The sequence below is a fragment of the Chiloscyllium punctatum genome, chromosome 8 (genome assembly GCF_047496795.1).
Source record: "Chiloscyllium punctatum isolate Juve2018m chromosome 8, sChiPun1.3, whole genome shotgun sequence".
NCBI classification, from domain to species: Eukaryota; Metazoa; Chordata; class Chondrichthyes; order Orectolobiformes; family Hemiscylliidae; genus Chiloscyllium; species Chiloscyllium punctatum.
Genome location: NC_092746.1, coordinates 130,669,837 through 130,693,541, shown reverse-complemented (window position 1 = coordinate 130,693,541; position 23,705 = coordinate 130,669,837). Strand labels below are relative to the sequence as shown.

General features: G+C 54.1%; 1 protein-coding gene across 1 annotated transcript; it reads left to right on the top strand.

The window, feature by feature from the left end:
• Window positions 1–267: 267 nt before the first annotated feature.
• On the top strand, window positions 268–21,789 carry LOC140480920 (uncharacterized). Its single transcript, XM_072576506.1, has 3 exons — window positions 268–430; window positions 2,066–2,164; window positions 19,460–21,789. The coding sequence occupies exon 3, from the start codon at window positions 19,509–19,511 to the stop codon at window positions 20,691–20,693; it is 1,185 nt and encodes a 394-aa protein (XP_072432607.1). The 5' UTR covers window positions 268–430; window positions 2,066–2,164; window positions 19,460–19,508; the 3' UTR covers window positions 20,694–21,789.
• Window positions 21,790–23,705: the final 1,916 nt, after the last annotated feature.

The following is a 23,705-nucleotide window of genomic DNA, read 5'->3' as shown; positions in this document are numbered from 1 at the left end:
TAGAATGAATGAATGCTGATGGATGCAAGATTTCAGATGAAACAATAGCTCAGAGTTTCAGATGAACTGTTTATGAATCAGCCCAGCTCCTCAGATTGGCTCAATCAATCAGAAAATTACAATATCTGATACTGCTTTACATTACACCTTTTCCTGAAACAGAAACTAATCTACAAGGAGGAACTAAAATATGTAAATGACGTTGCTGTATCAAACTGCCCGAATTACATTGGAGGAATTGACATGTCAGTTACCTTGCTGACAAAGTAAATGACAGTGAGCCTGAGCATTTGGGAGTTTTTGAACTGTATATAAAAGGGAGACTTGGCCCAGAGGAGCTGACACTCCAGAGACAACATCAGTCCATGAAGAAGGAATGTTGGGAGAGAGAACATCAACATTGACCTTAGCTCAGCCAGCTACAACCAGGGTAATACAATCGTCTTTACCATCTAGTGCTGCCGAAGCAGATTTTAATCCAGTGTAAGAATGTAATAATTTAAGAACCGTGAGGTTACTTAGGAAATAGAGGGGAAAAAAACAATATACAGCATCTGTTTCAATGATAATAATCTGAACTTTTCATCTCTTTATTTTTCTGATTTATTGGTATGATTTAGTACTTTTGAAGGTCTATAATGCTAGACATTTTATTTCTTTATTTTTGAATCTTTTTTCCTGAAGAATTTGTACTGAAGAATCTGTACCTAGGTATCTTTGTACCAAAAATGCCATTGTAAGTGTTGACTTGTAAATGTTTCACTGTACACATGTGAATACATGTGACAAGAAACCTAATTCGATTCAGTTCAAGTTAAATCACAGCCCGTGCTCAAATACATCTCATTATCAGTCAGTATGCAAGTAAATCTGAAAACCTTGTAACTTCGTTTACCTAGTTCCCAATCCCAACCATCCTGCAGCCACGTCTCAGTAATCGCTACTATCTCATAATCTCCAATTTGAATTTGTGCCTGCAGCTCATTTATTTTATTCCTTACACTCTGTGCATTTATATAGCGAACCCTTATTTGGGCCACATGCTGTAACCTGTCCCTCAGCACTGGTGCTTTATTCATCTGTGTATTCTTTCTCTTTTCCAGTTTAATCAATGTACTTATAGCTTTGCCATTAGCTGCTGTATCTGAAATAGGATTGTTGATTGTTTCTTTACTCAAACATGTTCCTTGATTTTGAAACTTCATTGACTTCAAGCATACTGGAAATTCTTTGCAAGTCTTGAAGAATTGCTATGGAACTGATTAGGTCTCTGGTTGGGATGCCCTTCAGAAGCTCAGGGCAGCCTCAATGGGCTGAATGGTCTCTTTCCACACTGTAGGGATTCTATGAGTCTATGATTCTGGAGACAGACAATGGGTCTGGAAAATATCAAGCTCCCAAACCCTTCTCTCTGATGTTCCCTCTTGATCTACCCATGTCCCTCATAGAGTATTAGAGATGTACAGCACAGAAACAGACCCTTCAGTCCAACCCATCCATGCTGACCGACCTGTTCTGTCCCCATGAGGCTCAGTGTTGTACTTTGTTTTGAAATGGTCAGCACCTTGGGATGTTTGATTATGGTTTGATTCTCAGTCCTCTGTCCTGTCACCATCAGACTGGGGAAAGCCACCTCCATGTGACCACATCATGACTGCAATTACATAGCCACCGTTTCCAGAACAACTGTAAGAATGTGTGTGTTTCTCTTAATCACCCAGTGATGTGAAATTTGACTCCTCACTTTGAAAGGATTGATTTTATCGGGAGACTGCCTTGCTCTGTGGTCTGTGTCTCTCTCACCAGCCCTGTTCTGATCTCTTCACCCCCTCCCCTTCCCTCTGTACCCCAGCCCTCCCCACTCTATGCCTCTCCCATCTGCACAACCCCCCTCCTCTCTGTCAGGCACGCCCCTCTTCCCTCTGCACATGTTCAGGAATGAATCTTGTTGCACGCAGTCCCAACCTCCTTGGGCCTGTCTGAAACACAGTGGCTCCATGTTCAGTTTCTACTCCCGGTGAGGTACTGTTCACAAAAAAGTGTTTTTCTCTTTCTTCATTCTCAGGGTGTGGGTGTCTCTGGCTAGACCAGCATTTCCTGCCATCCCTTACTGCCCAGAGGACAGTGAGCAGTCAACCACATTGGTGTGGGTCTGGAGTCACAGGTAGGCCAGTTTCCTTCCCTAAAGGACATGACTGAACCAGGAGGGCTTTTTTGACAAATAATTCATGATCATTCGACACTTAATCCCTGATTTGTTTTTTATTGAATTCAAATTCCTCCATCTTCCATGGCAGGACTCAATCCAGGTTCCCAGAACCTTATCTGGATTAATGTTTCTCGAAATGGAGAAAGGTGACCAGTGGTGTTCCACACGGCTCAAGTGCTGGGGCCTCTGTTGTTTGTAATATACATCAATGATCTGGAAGAGGGCATTGTTGGTCTGATCAGCAAGTTTGTAGATGACAAGAAGTTTGGTGGAGTAGCAGAAAGCATAGGGGACTGTCAGAGAATACAGGAGGATATAGATAGACTGGAGATTTGGGTGGAGAAGTGGCAAATGGAATTCAATCCAGGCAAATGTGAGGTGATGCATTTTGGGAAGTCTAATTCTAGAGTGAATTATACAGTAAACAGAAGACTCTTGGGAAAAGTTGATGAACAGAGAGATCTGGGAGTTCTGGTCCATTGTACCCTGAAGGTTGCTGCACAGGTGGATAGAGTGGTCAAGAAGGTATATGGTATGCTTGTCTTCATCGGACGGGGTATTGAGTATAAGAGCTGGCAGGTCATGTTAAAGTTGTACAAGACTTTGGTTTGGCCACATTTAGAATACTGTGTACAGTTCTGGTCACCACATTACCAAAAGGATGTGGACACTTTGGAAAAGGTGCAGAGAAGGTTTACAAGGATGTTGCCTGGTATGGAAGGTGCTAGCGATGAAGAGAGATTGAATAGGTTAGGATTGTTTTCATTAGAAAAAAGGAGATTGAAGGAGAACCTGATTGAGGTTTACAAAATCATCAAGGGTATAGACAGGGTGGATTGAGATAAGCTGTTTCCCAGGGTGAGGGATTCAATAACAAGAGGTCACGCGTTCAAGGTGAGAGGTGAACAGTTTAAAGGGAGATATACGTGGCAAATACTTCACACAGAGGGTGGCGAATGCCTGGAACGCGTTGCCAGCAGAGGTGGGAGAGGCAGGCACGGTAGATTCATTTAAGATGTGTCTGGAGAGATGCCTGAGTAGGTGGGGAGCAGAGGGATACCGATGCTTCGGAATTGGGCAACAGGTTTAGACAGTGGACTTGGATCAGCTCAGGCTGGCTCCCCCCAACCCCCCTCCCCCGGTTGCTCTGATATAAATCTCTGAGCAAAGTCACCACTCACAGCCACGGTGAAAACCATCAGAAGGTGAGACACTGTTCCTGATCACTCTTCCTGCAGCCTGGAACTGGGCACTGGGTGGGGAGCACTGGGCAATGGGCACTGGGTGGGGAGCACTGGGCAATGGGCACTGGGTGGGGAGCACTGGGCACTGGGTGGGGAGCACTGGGCAATGGGCACTGGGTGGGGAGCACTGGGCACTGAGTACTGGGGAGAGAGCATTGAGCACTGGGCACTGAGTACTGGCGGGGAGCACTGGGCACAGGGTGGGGAGCACTGGGCACTGGGAACTGGGCACTGAGTACTGGGGAGAGAGCATTGAGCACTGGGGGAGAGCACTGGGCGGGGAGCACTGAGCACTGGGGAGAGAGCAGTGGGCACTGGGGTGGGAGCACTGGGAACTTGGAACTGGGGTCTGGGCACTGGGGATTGAGCAGTGTGATTAAATTTTCGAGATTAGGTTTAGGTTTGAGGATTAGGACTGGGATTGGGATTGCAGATTGAGATTGCGGGTAGAAGATTGGGATTGGGGATTGGGTTTTGGAATTGGACACTGGGTGTGTTCTCGGAATGCCTGGAACCTCTTGACCCACATTGTAGAGAACCATGTTCAACCAACAGCCCCCAGTGTAATGTGCAGTCGAGAGTAATCTGAGCTTTACTCTGTATCTAACCCCGTGCTGTCCCTGTCTTGGGAGTGTTTGATGGGGGACAGTGTAGCTAGATCTTTACTCTGTATCTGACCCCGTGCTGTCCCTGTCTTGGGAGTGTTTGATGGGGGACAGTGTAGCTAGATCTTTACTCTGTATCTGACCCCCTGTTTCACTGAGTCAGGAGCATTTGAGGGGGGAAGAGTGTAGAGGCAGCTTTACTCTGTAATACTCAGGGACAGTATAGAGCATGCTTCAGTCTGATACTGGGGGACAGTGTAGAAGAGCTTCACACTGTTACTGGGGGGACAGTGTAGAGGGAGCTTCACTCTGTTACTGGGGGGACAGTGTAGAGGGAGCTTCATTCGGTTACTGGGGACAGTGTAGAGGGAGCTTCACGCTGTTACTGGGGGGGGGGACAGTGTAGAGGGAGCTTCACTCTGTTACTGTGGGGACAGTGTAGAGGGAGCTTCACTCTGTTACTGGGGGGGACAGTGTAGAGGAAGCTTCACTCTGTTACTGTGGGGACAGTGTAGAGGGAGCTTTATGCTGTTACTGTAGGGACAGTGTAGAGGGAGCTTTATGCTGTTACTGTGGGGACAGTGTAGAGGGAGCTTTATGCTGTTACTGTGGGGACAGTGTAGAGGGAGCTTTATGTTGTTACTGAGGGGGACAGTGTAGAGGAATCTTCACTCAGTTACTAGGGGACAGAGTACAGGGAGCTTCACTCTGTTACTGATGGACACATACTGTGTGTGTGGGGGTGTGGGTGTGTGGGTGTGAGCGGGCGTGTGGGTATGTATGTGGGAGTGTGGGTGTGTGGGTGGGGGAATGTGGGTGTGGGTATGTGTGGGGGTGTGGGGGTATGTGTGGGTGGGGGGTGTGGGAGTGTGTGGGTGTGGGTGTGTGTGTTTAGGTGTGTCTGTGCGGGTGTGGGGATGGGGAACTGTGGGTGTGGGTGTGTGTGGGGGTGTGTGGGGGTGTGTGGGGGTGGCTGTGAGTGTGGGTGTGGGGTGAGTGTGAGGGCGTGTGGGTGTGGGGGCGTGGGTGTGTGGGTGTGGGTGGGTGTGAGGGTGGGGGTGTGGCGGCGTGGGTGTGGGTGTGGGGGTGTGGGGGGCCGTGGGGGGCGTGGGGGGGGGCGTGGGTGTGGGAGTGAGGGTGTAGGTGTGTGTGGATGAGTGTGTGGGGGTGGGGGTGTGTGGGTGTGTGGGGATGTGGGTGTGGGTGGGTTTGTGGGTGGGGGTTTGTGGGTGGGGGTGTGTGGGTGTGTGTGTTTAGCTGTGGGGGTGTGGGTGTGGGGGTGTGGGGTGTGTGGGGGTGTGTGGGGGCGGGTATGGAGGTGGGGGTGTGGGTATGTGACTCGGTTACTGGGGCCAGTGTAGAGGGAGCTTCACTCTGTTACTGGAGGGACAGTGTAGAGGAGCTTTACGCTGTTACTGTGGGGGACAGTGTAGAGGGAGCTTTACACTGTTACTGTGGGGACAGTGTAGAGGGAGCTTCACTCTGTTACTGAGGGGACAGTGTAGAGGGAGCTTTATGCTGTTACTGTGGGGACAGTGTAGAGGGAGCTTTATGCTGTTACTGTGGGGACAGTGTAGAGGAAGCTTCACTCTGTTACTGTGGGGACAGTGTAGAGGGAGCTTCACTCTGTTACTGAGGGGACAGTGTAGAGGAATCTTCACTCAGTTACTAGGGGACAGAGTACAGGGAGCTTCACTCTGTTACTGAGGGACACATACTGTGTGTGTGGGAGTGTGTGGGAGTGTGTGTTTAGGCGTGTGGGTGTGCAGGTGGGCGTGTGGGGGACTGTGGGTGTGGGTGTGTGTGGGTGTGGGTGTGGGTGTGTGAGGGTGTGAGGATGTGAGGGTGTGAGGGTGGGGGTGTGGGGGTGTGGGGGTGTGGCTGTGGGTGTGGGGTGAGTGTAAGGGCGTGTGTGGGTGTGGGCATGGGTGTGGGGTTGGGGGTGTGTGGGGGTGAGGGTGTGGGGGTGGGGGTGTGTGGGGGTGAGGGTGTAGGTGCGTGTGGATGAGTGTGTGGGGGTGGGGTTGTGGGAATGTGGGTGTGGGTGTAGGGGTGTGGGTGTGGGGGTGGGGGTGGGGGTGGGGGTGAGGGGGTGTGGAGATGTGTGGGAGTGTGGAGATGTGGAGATGTGGGGATGTGGGTTGGTGTTGCGTGTGGGGGTGTGGGGGGTGTGTGGGGGGTGTGTGGGTGGGGTTGTGTGGGGGGTGTGGGGGGTGTGGGTGTGTGTGGGTCTGGGGGTGTGGATCTGGGAGTGTGGGTGTGGGGGTATGGGGGTGTGGGCGAGTGTGGGCGTGGGGGCAGGTGTGTGTGGGGGTGTGTGTGGGGGTGTGGGGGTGTGTGAGGGTGTGGGGGTGGGGGGGTGTGTGGGGGTGTGGGGGTATGTGAGGGGGGTGTGGGGGGTGTGGGTGTGTGTGGGTCTGGGGGTGTGGATCTGGGAGTGTGGGTGTGGGGGTATGGGGGTGTGGGCGGGTGTGGCCGTGGGGGCAGGTGTGTGTGGGGGTGTGTGTGGATGTGTGGGGGTATGGGCGTGCGTGTGGGTGTCGGGGTGTGGGGGTGGGTGGGGTTGTGTGGGTGTGGTTGGGGGTGTGTGGGTGTGTGTGTTTAGGTGTGGGTGTGGGGGTGGGGGGATGGGGGTGTGTGTGGGGGTGTGGGGGTTGGGGTGGGGGGGTGTGTGGGGGTGTGAGGGTGTGTGAGGGTGTGTGAGGGGTGTGGGGGGGTGTGTGGGGGTGGGTGTGGGGGTGGGGGTGGGGGTGTGGGGGTGTGTGGGGGTGGGGGTGGGGGGGTGTGTGGGGGTGTGGGGGTATGTGAGGGTGTGTGGAGATGTGGAGATGTGGGGATGTGGGTTGGTGTTGCGTGTGGGGGTGTGGGGGAGTGTGGGGGGGGTTGTGTGGGGGTGTGTGTGGGGGGTGTGTGGGGGGTGTGGGAGTGGGGCTCTGGGTGCGTGGGGGTGTGGGGGTAGGTGTGGGGGCGTGAGGGTGGGTGTGTGGGGGATGTGGGGGTGTGTGGGGGGGTGTGGGTCTGGGGGTGTGGGTCTGGGGGTGTGGGTCTGGGTCTGGGGGTGTGGGTCTGGGGGTGTGGGTCTGGGGGTGTGGGTCTGGGGGTGTGGGTCTGGGTCTGGGGGTGTGAGGGTGTGTGGGGGTGAGTGGGGGTGTGTGGGCAGGTGTGTGTGGGGGGGTGGGGGCGTAGGTTTGGGTGGGTGTCGGGGTGTGGGGGTGTGGAGTTGTGGGTGTGGGGGTGTGGCGGGGGGTGTGTGTGGGGGGCTGTGTGGAGGGGGTGTGGGGTGGGGTGTGTGGGGGAGGGTGTGGGGGTGGGTGGGGGAGGTGGTGTGCGGGTTGGGGGGAGTGGGGGCGTGGGTGTGGGGGTGGGTATGGGGGTGTGTGGGGGTGTGGGTGTGGGTGTGTGGGGGTGTGGGGGTGTGGGTGTGGGGTTGGGTGTGGGGGGGTGTGGGGGCATGTGGGTTCGGTGGTGTGGGTGTGGGGGTGGGTGTGGGGGTGGGTGTGGGGGTGGGTATGGGGGGGTGTGGGGGTGTGGGTGTGGGGGGGTGTGGGGGCGTGTGGGTACGGTGGTGTGGGTGTGGGGGTGGGTGTGGGGGTGGGTGTGGGGGTGGGTATGGGGGTGTGTGGGGGGGTGTGGGTGTGCGGGTAGATTTGGGGGGGGTATGGGGGTGTGGGTGGGGAAACGGGGGTGTGGGGGTGGGTATGGGGGTGTGTGGGGGGGTGTGGGTTTGCGGGTAGATGTGGGGGGTGTGCGGGTAGATGTGGGGGGGTGTGGGTGGGTGAGTGTGGAGGTGTGGGTGTGGGGGTGTGGCTGTGGGTGTGGGTGTGGGTGTGGATGTGTGGAGGTGTGGGGGTGGGTGTGTGGGTGCGTGGGTGTGGATGTGTGGGTCTGTGGGTCTGTGGGTGTGGGGGCGTGTGTGTGGTGGTGTGGGGGTGTGGGTATGGGTGTGCCGGTTTGGGGGTGCGAGTGGGGGTGTGGTGTTGGGGGTGTGGGGTTGGGTCTGTGTGTGGGTGTGGGTGTGGTTGTGGGGTTGGGGGTGTAGGGTTGGGGGTGTAGGGTTGGGGGTGTGTATGTGAGTGTTTGTGGGTGTGGGTGTGGGTGTGTGTGGGTTTGTAGGTGGGTGTGTGGGGGGGTGTGGGGTGTGGGTGTGTGGAGGTGGGGGTGTGGGGGTCTGTGGGTGTGGGTGTGTGGAGGTGGGGGTGTGGGGGTGTGTGGGGGTGGGTGTGTGGGGATGTGTGGGGGTGGGTGGGGGTCTGTGGGTGTGGTTGGTGGTGTGTGGGTGTGTGTGTTTAGGTGTGGGTGTGGGGGTGGGGGTAGGGGGGTGTGAGGGTGTGTGAGGGGTGTGGGGGGTGTGGGGGGTGGGTGTGGGGGTGGGTGTGGGGGTGTGGAGATGTGTGGGACTGTGGAGATGCATGGGGGTTTGGGGTGTGGGTGGGGGTGTGGCGGTGTATGGGGGTGGGGGTGTGGGTGGGTGTGGGTGTGAGGGTGTGGGGGTGTGAGGGTGTGGGGGTGGGGCTGTGTGGGGGTGGGGGTGTGTGGGGGTGGAGGTGTTGGGGGGTGTGTGGGGGGGGTGGGGGGGGTTGTGTGGGGGGGGTGTGGGGGGTGTGTGGGGGGTGTGGGAGTGGGGCTCTGGGTGCGTGGGTGTGTGGGGGTGGGTGTGGGGGCGTGGGTGTGGGTGTGTGGGGGTGTGTGGGGGGGTGTGGGTCTGGGGGTGTGGGTCTGGGGGTGTGGGTCTGGGTCTGGGGGTGTGAGGGTGTGGGTCTGGGTGTGTGAGGGTGTGTGGGGGTGTGGGGGTGAGTGGGGGTGTGTGGGCAGGTGTGTGTGGGGGGGTGGGGGCGTAGGTTTGGGTGGGTGTCGGGGTGTGGGGGTGTGGCGGGGGGTGTGTGTGGGGGGCTGTGTGTAGGGGGTGTGGGGTGGTAGTGTGTGTGGGGGGGTGTGAGGGTGTGGGGGTGTAGGGGTGTGGGGAGGGTGTGTGGAGGAGGTGGTGTGCGGGTTGGGGGGAGTGGGGGTGTGAGGGTGGGGGTGTGGGTGTGGGGGTGGGTATGGGGGGGTGTGGTGGGGTGTGGGTGTGCGGGTAGATGTGGGGGGGTGTGGGGGTGTGGGGGTGTGGGTGGGGAAACGGGGGTGTGGGTGTGGGGGTGGGTATGGGGTGTGTGGCGGGTGTGGGTGTGCGGGTAGATGTGGGGGGGGTGTGGGGGGTGTGGGGGGGTGAGTGTGGGGGTGTGGGTGTGGGTGTTGGTGTGGGTGTGGGTGTGGGTGGGGTGTGGGGGGGTGTGGGTTGGGTGTGGGTGTGGGTGTGGGTGTGGGTGTGGGTGGGGTGTGGGTGTGGGTGTGGGTGGGATGTGGGTTGGGTGTGGAGGTGTGGGGGTGTGGGGGTGGATGTGTGGGTCTGTGGGTCTGTGGGTGTGGGGGCGTGTGTGCGGTGGTGTGGGGGTGTGGGTATGGGTGTGCCGGTATGGGGGTGCGAGTGGGGGTGTGGTGTTGGGGGTGTGGGGTTGGGGGTGTAGATTTGGGGGTGTAGGGTTGGGGGTGTGCGTGGGTGTGGGGGTGGGTATGTGAGTGTGTGTGGGTTTGTAGGCGGGTGTGTGGGGGGGTGTGGGGTGTGGGTGTGTGGAGGTGGGGGTGTGGGGGTGTGTGGGGGTGGATGTGGGGGTGTGGGGGTGGGGCTCTGGGTGCGTGGGGATGTGGGTGTGGGTGTGGGTGTAGGGGTGTGGGGGTGTGGGTGGGGGTGTGGGTGTGGGAGGTGTGGGTGTGTGTGGGTCTGGGGGTGTGGATCTGGGAGTGTGGGTGTGGGGGTATGGGGTGTGGGTGGGTGTGGGCGTTTGGGGGTGGGTGGGGGTGTGTGGGTGTGGTTGGTGGTGTGTGGGTGTGTGTGTTTAGGTGTAGGTGTGGGGGTGGGGGGTTGGCGGGGTGTGTGGTGGTGTGGGGTTGGGGGTAGGGGGGTATGTGGGGGTGTGAGGTTGTGTGAGGGTGTGTGAGGGGTGTGGGGGGGGTCGGTGTGGGGGTGGGTGTGGGGGTGTGGAGATGTGGGGATGTGGGTGGGTGTTGGGTGTGGGTGGGGGTGTGGCGGTGTATGGGTGTGGGGGTGTGGGTGTGTGTGGGTGGGTGTGGGTGTGAGGGTGTGGGGGTGTGTGGGGGTGGGTGTGGGTGTGAGGGTGTGGGGGTGTGTGGGGGTGGGGGTGTGTGTGGGTGGGGGTGTGGGGGGGTGTGTGGGGGTGTGTGGGGGGTGTGGGGGTGAGTGGGGGTGTGTGGGCAGGTGGGTGTCGGGGAGTGGGGGTGTGGATTTGTGGGTGTGGGGGTGTGGCGGGGATGTGTGTGGGGGGTGCTGTGTAGAGGGGGTGTGGGGTGGGGTCTGTGGGGGGGTGTGGGGGTGGGTGTGTGTGGGGGTGGGTGGGGGGTGGTGGTGTGTGGGTGGGGGGGAGTGGGGGTGTGAGGGTGGGGGTGTGTGGGTGTGTGGGTGTGCATGTGGAGTTGTGGGTGTGGGGGTGTGTGGGTGTGTGTGTGTGGGGGGGTGTGGGTGTGTGGGTACGGGGGTGTGGGTGTGGGGGTGGGTATGGGGGGTTGTGGGGAGGTTTGGGTGTGCGGGTAGATGTGGGGGGGTGTGGGGGTGTGGGGGTGTGGGTGGGGAAACGGGGGTGTGGGTGTGGGTGTGGGTGGGTGTGGGTGTGGGTGTGGGGGGGTGTGGGGGTGGGTGTGGGGGTGTGTGTGGGTGGGTGTGGGGGGGTGTGGGTGGGTGTAGTGGTGTGGGGGTGTGGGGGTGGGTGTGGGGGAGGTGTGGGTGTGGGGGTGTGGGTGTGGGTGTGGGTGTGGGTGGGGTGTGGGGGTGGGTGTGTGGGTGCATGGGTGTGGTTGTGTGGGTCTGTGGGTCTGTGGGTGTGGGGGCGTGTGTGTGGTGGTGTGGGGGTGTGGGTATGGGGGTGCGAGTGGGGGTGTGGGTGCGGGTGCGAGTGGGGGTGTGGGGTTGGGTGTGTGTGTGGGTGTTGGTGTGGTTGTGGGGTTGGGGGTGTAGGGTTGGGGGTGTAGGGTTGGGGGTGTGCGTGGTTGTGGGGGTGTGTATGTGGGTGTGTGTGGATGTGGGTGTGTGTGGGTTTGTAGGTGGGTGTGTGGGGGTGTGTGGGGTGTGGGGGTGGGGTGTGTGGGTGGGTGTGTGGGTGTGGGTGTCAGTTTGTGGGGGTGTGGGTGTGTGTGGGGGTTTGTGGGTGGGTGTGTGGATGTGTGGAGGTGTGTGGGGGGGTGCGGGTGTGTGTGTGGGGGGTGTGTGTGGGTGTGGGTGTGGGGTGTGTGTGTGGGTGTGGGGGATAGGGGGTGTGTGGGGGTGTGGGGGGTGTGGGGGGTGTGGTGAGGGGGGTGTGGGTCTGGGTGTGGGGGTGTGGGGTTGTGGGCCTGTGTGGGTGTTTGTGTTTGGGAGTGTGTATGGGTGGGTATGGGGGTGTGGGGGTGGGTGTGTGTGTGTGGGTGTGTGTGTGTGGGTGTGTGGGTGTGGGGGTGGGTGTGGGGGTGTGTGGGTGTGGGGGTGAGTGTGGAGGTGTGTGGGTGTGGGGGTGGGTGTGGGAATGTGTGGGTGTGGGGGTGAGTGTGGAGGTGTGTGGGTGTGGGGGTGAGTGTGTGGGTGGGTGTGGGGGTGTGGGGGTGGGTGTGGGTGTGTGGGTGTGGGGGTGTGTGGGTGGGTGTGGGGGTGTGGGGGTGGGTGTTGGGGTGTGGGGGTGTGTGGGTGGGTGTGGGTGTGTGTGTGTGGGTGGGGGTGTGTGGGTGTGTGTGTGTGGGTGTGGGTGTGTGGGTGTGTGTGTGTGGGTGTGGGGGTGTGGGGGTGGGTGTGGGGGTGTGGGGGTGTGGGGGTGTGGGGGTGGGTGTGGGTGTGTGTGTGTGGGTGTGGGGGGTGTGTGTGTGTGGGTGTGTGGGTGTGGGGGTGTGGGGGTGGGTGTGGGGGTGTGGGGGTGTGGGGGTGGGTGTGGGGGTGTGGGGGTGTGTGGGTGGGTGTGGGGGTGTGTGGGTGGGTGTGGGGGTGTGGGGGTGTGGGGGTGGGTGTGGGGGTGTGGGGGTGTGTGGGTGGGTGTGGGTGTGTGTGTGTGGGTGTGGGGGGTGTGGGTGTGTGTATGTGGGTGTGGGGGTGGGTGTGGGGGTGTGGGGGTGTGTGGATGGGTGTGGGGGTGTGTGTGTGGGTGTGGGTGTGTGTGTGTGGGTGTGGGGGGTGTGGGTGTGTGTATGTGGGTGTGGGGGTGGGTGTGGGGGTGTGGGGGTGTGTGGATGGGTGTGGGGGTGTGTGTGTGGGTGTGGGGGTGTGGGGGTGGGGGTGTGGGTGTGTGGGTGGGTGTGGGGGTGTGGGGGTGTGTGTGTGGGTGTGTGGGTGTGGGGGTGTGGGGGTGGGTGTGGGGGTGTGGGGGTGTGTGGATGGGTGTGGGGGTGTGTGTGTGGGTGTGGGGGTGTGGGGGTGTGTGTGTGGGTGTGTGGGTGTGTGGGTGGGTGTGTGGGTGTGTGGGTGGGTGTGGGGGTGTGTGGGTGGGTGTGGGGGGGTGTGGGGGGGTGTGGGGGTGTGGGGGTGGGGGTGAGTGTGGAGGTGTGTGGGTGTGGGTGTGTGTGTGTGGGTGTGGGGGTGTGGGGGTGTGTGTGTGGGTGTGGGGGTGTGTGGGTGGGTGTGTGGGTGTGTGGGTGGGTGTGGGGGTGTGTGGGGGGGTGTGGGGGGGTGTGTGTGTGTGGGTGTGGGGGTGTGTGGGGGGGTGTAGAGGTGAACAGTTTAAGGGAGATACACGTGGTAAGTACCTCACACAGAAAGTGGTGGGCATCAGGAATGTGTTGCCAGTCGAGGTGGGAGAGGCAGGCACGGTAGATTCATTTAAGGTGAGTCTGGACAGATGCCTGAGTAGGTGGGGAGCAGAGGGATACAGATGCTTAGGGATTGGGCGACAGGTTTAGACAGTGGACTTGGATCAGCTCAGGCCTGGAGGGCCGAAGGGCCAGCTCCTGGGCTGTAAATTTTCTTTGTTCTTTCTTCTTTAACTCAGCAAGAATAGCAAGAGGCCTTTGACTGCAAACATTTCTTACTCATGCATTTATCCAAATATCTTTTAAATGTTGTAACTGTACCCGCATCCACCACTTCCTCTGGAAGTTCATTCCACATGTGAACTACACGGAGTCTAAAATAAATTGCCCCAATATCCTTTTTATACCTTTCTTCTCTCACCTTAAAAATATGCCGCCTGGTCTTGAAATTCCTCACTCGACAGAAAAGATATCTGCCATTCACTTTATCTATGACCCCTCATTATTTTATAAACCTGTATAAAGTCACCTCTCAAGTCACCTTTGCCCCAGTGAAAGCAGCTCCTGCCTATCCAGCCTCTCCTGGTAACGCAAGCCCTCACTTCCCAGCAACATACTGGTAAATTGCTTCTGAACTCTCTCTCTCTCTCTCTCTCTGAAAGAAGGCAAGGCAGTGGCAGTCTGGGGACTGGACCTCTATGTTGCAGAGGCTGAACGGCAACTCTTCGACACCACGTCCTAATTCCCCCTTGACTGCGACCCCACCGTGACCCATCAGACCAAAATCACTCACACTATCTGAGCACTCATCACCTCCGGTGATTTTCCCTCCATTGCCTCCAAACACATAGTTCACCCCCCCCCGCACTGCCCAGTTCTACCGGTACCCCAAGATCTACAAGTCCAACTACCCCGGCTGACCCATTGTCTTTGCATGTTTCTACCCCTCAGAACTCATCTCATCCCACTTCGACTCCATCCTCTGTCCTTTAGTTCAGGCACTTCTCACCTACATCAGTGACATCAACCACATCCTCCATTTCTTCAGTAACTCTCGGTTCCCTGGTCCCCAGCACTTTATCTTCACTATGGATGTGCAGTCCTTATACACATCCATACTCCACAAGGATGGCCTCCAGGCCCTCAGCTTCTTCATCTCCAACAGACCCATCCAGTCCCCCTCCACCAATACTCTCCTCCATTTCTCCAAACTGGTCCTCACCTTTAATAACTTTTTCTTTAACTCCTTCCATTTCCTCCAAATCCAGGGGGTGGCCATGGGAACCCAGATGGGCCCCAGCTATGCCTGCCTCTTTGTTGGTTATGTCAAACAATAGACAATAGACAATAGACAATAGACAATAGATGCAGGAGTAGGCCATTCTGCCCTTCGAGCCTGCACCGCCATTCAATATGATCATGGCTGATCATTCCTAATTAGTATCCTGTTCCAGCCTTATCTCCATACCCCTTGACTCCACTATCTTTAAGAGCTCTATCCAATTCTTTCTTAAAAGAATCCAGAGACTGGGCCTCCACTGCCCTCTGGGGCAGAGCATTCCACACAGCCACCACTCTCTGTGTGAAGTAGTTTCTCCTCATCTCTGTCCTAAATGGTCTACCCCGTATTTTTAAGTCGTGTCCTCTGGTTCGGCACTCCCCCATCAACGGAAATATGTTCCCTCCTGCCAGAGTGTCCAGTCCTTTCATAAGCCTATACGTTTCAATCAGATCCCCTCTCAGTCTTCTAAACTCAAGGGTATACAAGCCCAGTCGCTTCAGTCTTTCCGTGTAAGGCAATCCTGCCATTCCAGGAATTGACCTCGTGAACCTACGCTGCACTCCCTCAATAGCCAGAATGTCTTTCCTCAAATTTGGAGACCAGAACTGTACACAGTACTCCAGGTGTGGTCTCACCAGGGCCCTGTACAGCTGCAGAAGCACCTCTTTGCTTCTATACTCAATCCCTCTTGTTATGAAGGCCAGCATGCTATTAGCCTTCTTCACGACCTGCTGTACCTGCATGCTTGCCTTCATTGACTGGTGGACAAGAACACCCAGATCTCTCTGAACAGCCCCTTTACCTAATTTGATACCATTGAGGTAGTAATCTGCCTTCCTGTTCTTGCCACCAAAGTGGATAACCAGACATTTATCCAAGATGGACAAACAGTCCATCTTCTGTCGTTACACCAGCACCACTCCCCACCTCATCCTCCGCTACATTGATGGCTGCATTGGCGCCATCTCGTGCTCCCATGAAGAGGTTGAACAGTTCATCAACTTCACCAGTACATTCCACCCTGCCCTTAAATTCACCTGGACTATCTCTGACACCTCCCTCCCCTTCCCGGACCTCTGCATCTCCATCAACGATGACCAACTCAACACTGACATTTTTTTTACAAATCCACTGACACCCATAGCAACCTGGATTACACCTCCCCACACCCTTCCTCGTGCAAAAATGCTATCCAGTATTCCCAATTCCTCTGACTCTGCCACATCTGCTCCCAGGAGGACAAGTTCCACCACAGAACACACCAGATAGCCTCCATCTTTAAAGACCACAATTTCTCTTCCCACGTAGTTGAAGATGCCCCTCCAAAGGATCTCATCCATGTCCCGCACCTCTGCTCTCGAACCCCACCCCTCCAACTACAACAAGTACAGAACCCCTTGGTCCTCACCTTCCACCCCACCAACCTCTGCATAAACCACATCATCCGCCAACATTTCCGCCACCTACAAGCGGACCCCACCAGCTGGGATATATTTCCCTCCCCACCCCTAACCACTTTCCGCAAAGACAGTTCCCTCTGTGACTACCTGGTCAGGTCATTGCCCCCTAAAAACCCACCCTCCCATCCTGGCACTTTCCCCGTCACCTCAGGAATTGCAAAATTTGTACCCACACCTCAACCCTCACCCCCATCCAAGGCCCCAAAGAAGTCTTCCACATCCATCAAAGTTTCCCCTGTGCACCCACCAATATCATTTATTGTATCCGTTGCTCCCAATGCGGTCTCCTCTACATCGGGGAGACTGAGCGTCTTCTTGCAGAGCGCTTCAGAGAACATCTCCGGGACACCCGCACCAATCAACACCACTGCCCAGAGGCCGAACACTTCAGCTCCCCCTCCCACTCTGCCAAGGATATACAGGTCCTGGGCCTCCTCCATCGCCACTGCCTCATCAACCGATGCCTGGAGGAAGAACGCCTCATCTTTTGTCTCTGAACCTTTCAATCCCAGTGCATCATTGTGGACTTTACCAGTTTCCTCATTTCCCCTTCCCCCACCTTACCCTCGTTCCAACTTTCCAGCTCAGCACTGTCCTCATGACCTGTCCCACCTGTCAATCTTCCTCCCACCTATCTGCTCCACCCTCCTCTCCAATTTATCACCTTTAGCCCCACCTCCATCACCTGTTGCACTTTCAGCTACTTTCTCCCCAGCCCCACCCTTCTCCCATTTATCCCTCCAGCCCCGAGGCTCCCAGCCTCATTCCTGATGAAGGGCTTTTGCCCCTCGGATGCTGCCTGACCGGCTGTGCTTTTCCAGCACCCCACTCTCGACTCTGATCTTCAGCATCTGCAATCCTCACTTTCTCCTGCCAGTCCACCTTACTTTGACAAATAAACAACAGTAACACATTTACTTCAAAAGGAAAGGAGACAAAATATAACTAACTCGAGGCCAATTGGTTTGGTATATGTTATTGGAAAAACATTAGAATCTATTCTAAGAGAGTATTTAGAAAAACATAGATGGCTAATGTTACTTCAATATTCAAAACGGGAAGCAGACTCAGATGTACAGCACGGAAACGCATCTTTTGGTCCAACCCGTCCATGCTGACCCAGATATCCCAACCCAATCCAGTCCCACCTGCCCCCACCCGGCCCATGTCCCTCCAAACCCTTCCTATTCATATACCCATCCAGTTTCCTTTTAAACGTTGCAATTGTACCAGCCTCCACCACATCCTCTGGCAGCTCATTCCATACACGTACCCCCCTCGGAGTGAAAAAGTTACTCCTTCGGTCTCTTTTATATCTTTCCCATCTTACCCTAAACCTCTGCCCCCGAGCTTTGGACTCCCTGACCCCAGGGAAAAGACTTTGTCTATTTTTCCGATCCATGTCCCTCATGACTTTATAAACCTCTATAAGGTCACCCCTCAGCCTCCGATGCTCCAGGGAAAACAGCCCCAGCCTGTTCAGCCTCTCCCTGTAGCTCAAATCCTCCAACCCTGGCAACATCCGTGTAAATCTTTTCTGAACCTTTTCAGGTTTCACAACATTTTTCCAAGAGGAAGGAGACCAGAATTGCACACAATATTCCAACAGTGGCCTAACCAATGCCCTGTAAAGCTGCAACATGACCTCCTAACTCCTGTACTCAATACTCTGACCAATAAAGGAAAGCATACCAAACGCCTTCTTCACTATCCTATCTACCTGCGACGCCACTTTCAAGGAGATATGAACCTGCACTCCAAGGTCTCTTTGTTCAGCAACACTCCCTTGGACCTTACCATTAAGTGTATGAGTCCTGATAAGATTTACTTTCCTACAATGCAGCACCTCACATTTATCTGAATTAAACTCCATCTGCCACTTCTCAGCCCATTGGCCCATTTGGTCCAGATCTGTTGTAATCTGAGGTAACCCTCTTTGTTGTCCACTACACCTCGAATTTTGGTGTCATTTGTAAACTTACTAACTGTACCTCTTATGCTCACATCCAAATCATTTACATAAATGATGAAAAGTAGAGGGCCCAGCACCGATTTTTGTGACACTCCACTGGTCACAGGCCTCCAGTCTGAAAAACAACCCTCCACCACAATCTTCTGTCATCTACCTTTGAGCCAATTCTGTGTCCAAATGGCTAGTTCTCCCTGTATTCCATGAGGTCTAACTTTGCGAACCAGTCTCCCATGGGGACCTTGTCAAATCCCTGACTGAAGTCCATATAGATCACATCTATCCCTCTGCCCTCATCAATCCTCTTTGTTATTTCTTCAAGAAACTCAATCAAGTTTGTGAGACATGATTTCCACACACAAAGCCATGTTGACTATCCCGAATCAGGCCTTGCCTTTCCAAATACATGTACATCCTGTCCCTCAGGATTCCCTCCAACAACTTGTCCACCACCGAGGTCAGGCTCACTGGTCTATAGTTCCTGGCTTGTCCTTACCACCCTTCTTAAACAGTGGCACCACATTAGCCAACCTCCAGTCTTCTGGCACCTCACCTGTGACTATCGATGATACAAATATCTCAGCAAGAGGCCCAGCAATCACTTCTCTAGCTTCCCACAGAGTTCTCGTGTACACCTGATCAGGCCTTGAGGATTTATCCACCTTTATGCGATTCAAGACATCCAGCACTTTTTCCTCTGTCAAAGCTGAGAGGATGTTTCCCTCATGCGAGAGTCCAGAACCAGAGGACACTGTTTTAGAAAAAAATGGGCACTAATTTAAGACAGGAGAAGGAATTTCCTCTCGGAGAGTTCGGGGTCTTTGGAACTCCTTGCCACAGAAAGCTGCAGCAGCAGTGTCTATTTAAGACTGAGGTAGATGGAATTTTTGGGGGGGAACGAAGGGTTACAGGGAAAGTGCAGGAACGTTGTATCAGCTATGATCCTATTGAACGGCACAGCAGGGTCAAGGGGCTGAGTGGTCTCCTCAGAGAGCTAGGAGAAAGTGAGGACTGCAGATGCTGGAGCTCAGAGCTGAAAAATGTGTTGCTGGAAAAGCGCAGCATCCAAAGAGCAGGAGAATCGATGTTTCGAGCATAAGCCCTTCTTCAGGAATTCCTGAAGAGAGCTTCAGTGCAGAGGGATTTGGGTGTCCTTTTGCATCAATCATAGAAAACTAGGATTCAGCTTCAGCAGGTAATAAGGAAGGCCAATGGAATGTTGCCATGTATTGATAAAGGGATGGAGTGTGTAAGTAGGGGAGTGTTGCTGCAATTGTACAAGGTATTAGTGAGACTGCACCTGAACCATTGTGGAGAGTTCCTCCTTTATTTGAGGAACATTGGAGGCAGTTCAGAGAAGGGTCGCTAGATTGATTCCAGACATCAGGGGTTTCCAGACATGCAGAGATTGAGCAGTTTAGGCCCGTTCTCTCTGGAGTTTAGAAGAATGAGAGGCGATCTCACTGAGGTCTATAAGCTGCTAAAGGGGATTGACAAAGTCGATACAGAGAGGATATTTCCTCACATGGCTATCTAGAATGTGAGGTGATAGCTTTAGGATAAGGGGTAGCAGATTTAAACAGAGGGAGGGAGGAATTACTTTGCTCAAAGGGTCATGATTCTGTGGAATTCCCTCCCCCCCACCCCCTACCCCCACCCCCCGCTCCCTCCCGCCCCACTGAGTACGGTGGATGCTGGGACATTAGTAAATTTAAGGAGGAGACAGATAAATGTTTATTTATTATTGGGTTGTATGGTTATGGAGAGCAGGCAGGGAAGTGAAGTTGAGGCTGAGAATGAAATCAGCTGTGATCATTTCAAAGGTGGAGCAGATTCAAGGGGCTGAATGGCCTACATGTGCTCCCAGTTCTTAAGGTCTTCACTCTCCCCGATACATTGTGGAGTCATAAATAACTTTTATCTTTTTTTTCAGAGACAACTGAAGGAAACGACCATCCGAACATAGTGCTCAGCCCATCAGTATGGCAGGAACAGCAGTAGATTCCCTGGAACTGGCAAAAGCCAGCACTGAGGTTGCAACTGCAGTGGTTGCAGTGAGAAATGCGATGTCAGTTGTTGAGAGTTTAGGAAAATTCGCCTCTGCTGCTGGAGCGGTAGGAGCCATCTTTGGGGTAGCAGCAGCAATTGTTAAACTTGCTATGGGTAATGTGGAGAGTGAGGAGCTGAGATATATGAAGGAGCAGTTCCAGATAGTCAGGAACCAGCTGGATGTCATTTCAGGTCAGATTCAGCAAGTGCTTCAGGCTATCGAACAAAGTACAGTTAATAATCAGTACTTCCCCGTTGAGGAGAATCTGAAAAACCAATTCAGGAAGTACATGGACATCCTGAACGCAAATCCGGAATACCGGGAGAAGGAGAAAGAAGAATTCCTCACACACTTCAATGAGACTAAAGGTGACCAGAACCTTCACACTCTCTATGATGCAGTGATGGGGTATTCTGCCATCTTTGGCAAACCCATTCTGGAAACTGCCATGGAATATGACCAGAGGAACCGGCGTCTGATGGAGGGGCTCTGCTGCCGCCTCAAAGAGCTCTTCTGTATTGGTCTGATTGCCCTGGTGGGTCACTCTGCTATCACTGGGACCGATGTAGAGGCATTAAAGAGAGAGTGGAATGAGAAAATGGGCAAAGTAGAGAATAAAATGAAATCCATGATAGATAAGTGCATCAATGAGTTTGCTGAGCAGGCAGAAATAGATGTTGAGAAAATGATAACTGAAAAGGGTGGAAGAAATAACTGTGAATGTGTAAGTTACATTCTCAATGGTTTATCAAAGAAATATGACTGGGTTAAATGGTCTGTACGGGTCTATAACTCTGTCAGTGGCTTCGACAATCACTGTGTCATTGGCCCCAATTATTTTCACTTTTTCAGACGCAATGGGGTTAATGCTGTTGTCTCCTATGCAATTGATCCAAAACCAATTAATGAAAGTTCCATAAAGCAGTTAATGGAGGGGAAAGATGGCTGGTCTGATGCAAGAAAAGTTGCAGAACATGTGGACAATAACCTTCCCTCTGGGTATGTTGTCCATGTAGTGAGACGCTTCAAGGGTCTGTGGTACCACAGTAACTTTCCTGCAAGTTGTCATTTCTGGGAAAATTACTCAGGTGTCACCCTGTGTGTCCATTCCACATAAAGATCCTCCTGAGTTTTCCAGTTCCTCCTCCCCTGAGTTGATGCTGCTGTGCTTCAGGGGATGAGGTTTTGATTTTTGGATACATTACTCTATCATTGATCAGCATCTATTCCACAAGAAAGTAATGAAATCTTCAATCAATTCTCTGAAGTTTGATTACGTATTTGACCACTTATCTCTCCCTGACTATGATACACTCAACAGCAAGTTTGTCTCTTTTGTCCTTTTGTGTAATTGGTAAAAAGCTATATTCATTTGATGATCTCTCCAAGATGGCGTTCCCTCCTCACTGTGATAATTGATTCTTTGATCAATATTGTGAAACCTCTTTTCTCTTCCATCCCTCTCTCTATCTCACCTGAATGCCCAATAATGTGATGCTGCTAGTCATGTCTATCTTTCAGACAAGTCTCAGTTACAGCTCTGACATCATACTCCTACAAGGAGCATGCTCCTGTGTCTGTTCAGATCGAACCCATCCAACTTAGACAGGGCCTACCGTCTCTAGAATTGAAAGCTTGGTTTCCTGCACCATCTCTCCAGTGACACATTGATCTACTCTACCCTTCCATTCTCATATTCTCTACTCCATGACACGAAGAAACACCCAGAGGTTGCTATCTTTAAAGGTCTGCCTTTCAATTTCCAACCTAACTCCCTCTGTCTACTTGCAGGACCTCATTTCTCTTTCTCCCTCTGATCACTGGTCCCAATATGGACCATAAATTCCAGCTGATCACTGTTCCCCCTCCCAGTGCCTTTCAGTTATTCCATGACAAATCAGGGTCTGGCACCCAGGAGGCAACACATCGATACATCACGGCTTTGAAATGCCCTCACAAGTGACTCCCCGATCACTACCGCCCTTCCACACTTCTTCCTCCCTCACCCTCACCCTGAGTATCTGGAACACCCACAATGCCATGGCATTGGCTCTGGCCGGGCTCCACAAATGAACCATCATTTTGGTTTGCAATTGACCTACATTTGGGGAACTCCCTCTTGACCTGCCTGGTCCCCTTCTTCTGTCTGGTCACCCATTCACCCTGTCCTGACATTTCCTTAAGCTGCGGGAGGTTGGGGGGGGAGGTGGGGGTTGGGGGAGGTTGGGGGGAGGTGGGGGGTGGGGGAGGGGGGGTGGGGTGTAGGGGGAAGGGTTGAGGAGGAGGGGTGACCACATCCTGAAATGCATTACCCACAATTCTTCCACCTGGTGAATGCCCCATGCTCCACCCAGCTGCTCCTGTATCCAAAGGTCAGGCTCACACTGCTCCAGTCAGAGGCACTTCCTGGACATACTCACCCAAGGTACAGGAACCATCTCGGATTTCAGGAATGGGATAACCATGAACCTCGACTCCCCAGTCGGACCTTCACAGAATAGAAAATCTTCCTTTTAATTTACACTTACACTTACTGAAGGATTGACCAGACAAATGCTATTCCTGTTTCTGCTCCAGTCCCACTCAGGACCACGATCAGACTCTCGGCTCCCCACCCCCTCCCCTCAGTGACACTGTCACAGGGTCCCCACCCCCTCCCCTCAGTGACACCGTCACAGGGTCCCCACCCCCTCAGTGACACTGTCACAGGGTCCCCACCCCCTCCCCTCAGTGACACTGTCACAGTGTCCCCACCCCCTCCCCTCCGTGACACTGTCACAGGGTCCCCACCCCCTCCCCTCAGTGACACTGTCACAGGGTCCCCACCCCCTCAGTGACACTGTCACAGGGTCCCCACCCCCTCCCCTCAGTGACACTGTCACAGGGTCCCCACCCCCTCCTCTCAGTGACACTGTCACAGGGTCCCCACCCCCTCCCCTCAGTGACACTGTCACAGGGTCCCCACCCCCTCAGTGACACTGTCACAGGGTCCCCACCCCCTCCCCTCAGTGACACTGTCACAGGGTCCCCACCCCCTCAGTGACACCGTCACAGGGTCCCCACCCCCTCAGTGACACCGTCACAGGGTCCCCACCCTCTCCCCTCAGTGACACCGTCACAGGGTCCCCACCCCCTCAGTGACACCGTCACAGGGTCCCCACCCCCTCCCCTCAGTGACACTGTCACAGGGTCCCCACCCCCTCAGTGACACTGTCACAGGGTCCCCACCCTCCCCTCAGTGACACTGTCACAGGGTCCCCACCCTCCCCTCAGTGAATCTCACTGCCTGACTGAGCTGTTATTTTCAGACACTGACTTACTGCTTTCCATTTGGGATTATGTCTGAGTGGGCCCATTCATCCTAAAGCAGACCGGAGTTGTTAATGCTGTGGAGAGTATTGAGAGAGTAGAGAGAGTTCGGAAAGCCCATTCACTTATCACTGCCAAATGACAAGGCTCCATTGGGAATCTCCACATTGCTAGATTGCAGTGGTACCATACTGTATGGTACATTGGACGGACAGTGTCCTGTGTCTAATACACTGTTTATCCTTGATAGAGTCATAGAGATGTACGGCATGGAAACAGACCCTTCGGTCCCACCCGTCCATGCCGACCAGATATCCCAATCCAATCTAGTCCCACCTGCCAGTGAGGATCTAAAATTTGAATTTAGGCAATTTGAATTTATGTAGATTTTTATTTACTCAAAATGGTTTCTCGATTTAAAAGAATACTATAAAATGGCCCGTGAACCTGTACTGCTGATTTACAGAACTAAGCTGAAATTCAAAGATAAGAGGACCATAGAGTTTTCAAAAGCTGAATACTGACACATTAATTGATCATTTGAGCTAAGCTTGAACCAGTATATGGCATGACAATTTACATAAATAAGATATCTTTTACCATCGAATCCCATTGGATTAGCCTGTCTTCAATCATGTCACCTTATTATGGTTGATTGGACCTTTCTTGGAATGAAGAACCCTTTCCCAAGAAATATCATTCGATTAACTTGCTGTAAATCATGTCACCTTATTATATGTGATTGGTCTTTCTTGTAATTAAGGCTGTACTATTTCTTAATATAATGTGTAATTTTCGAATGTAATTGTGCAACTTCACC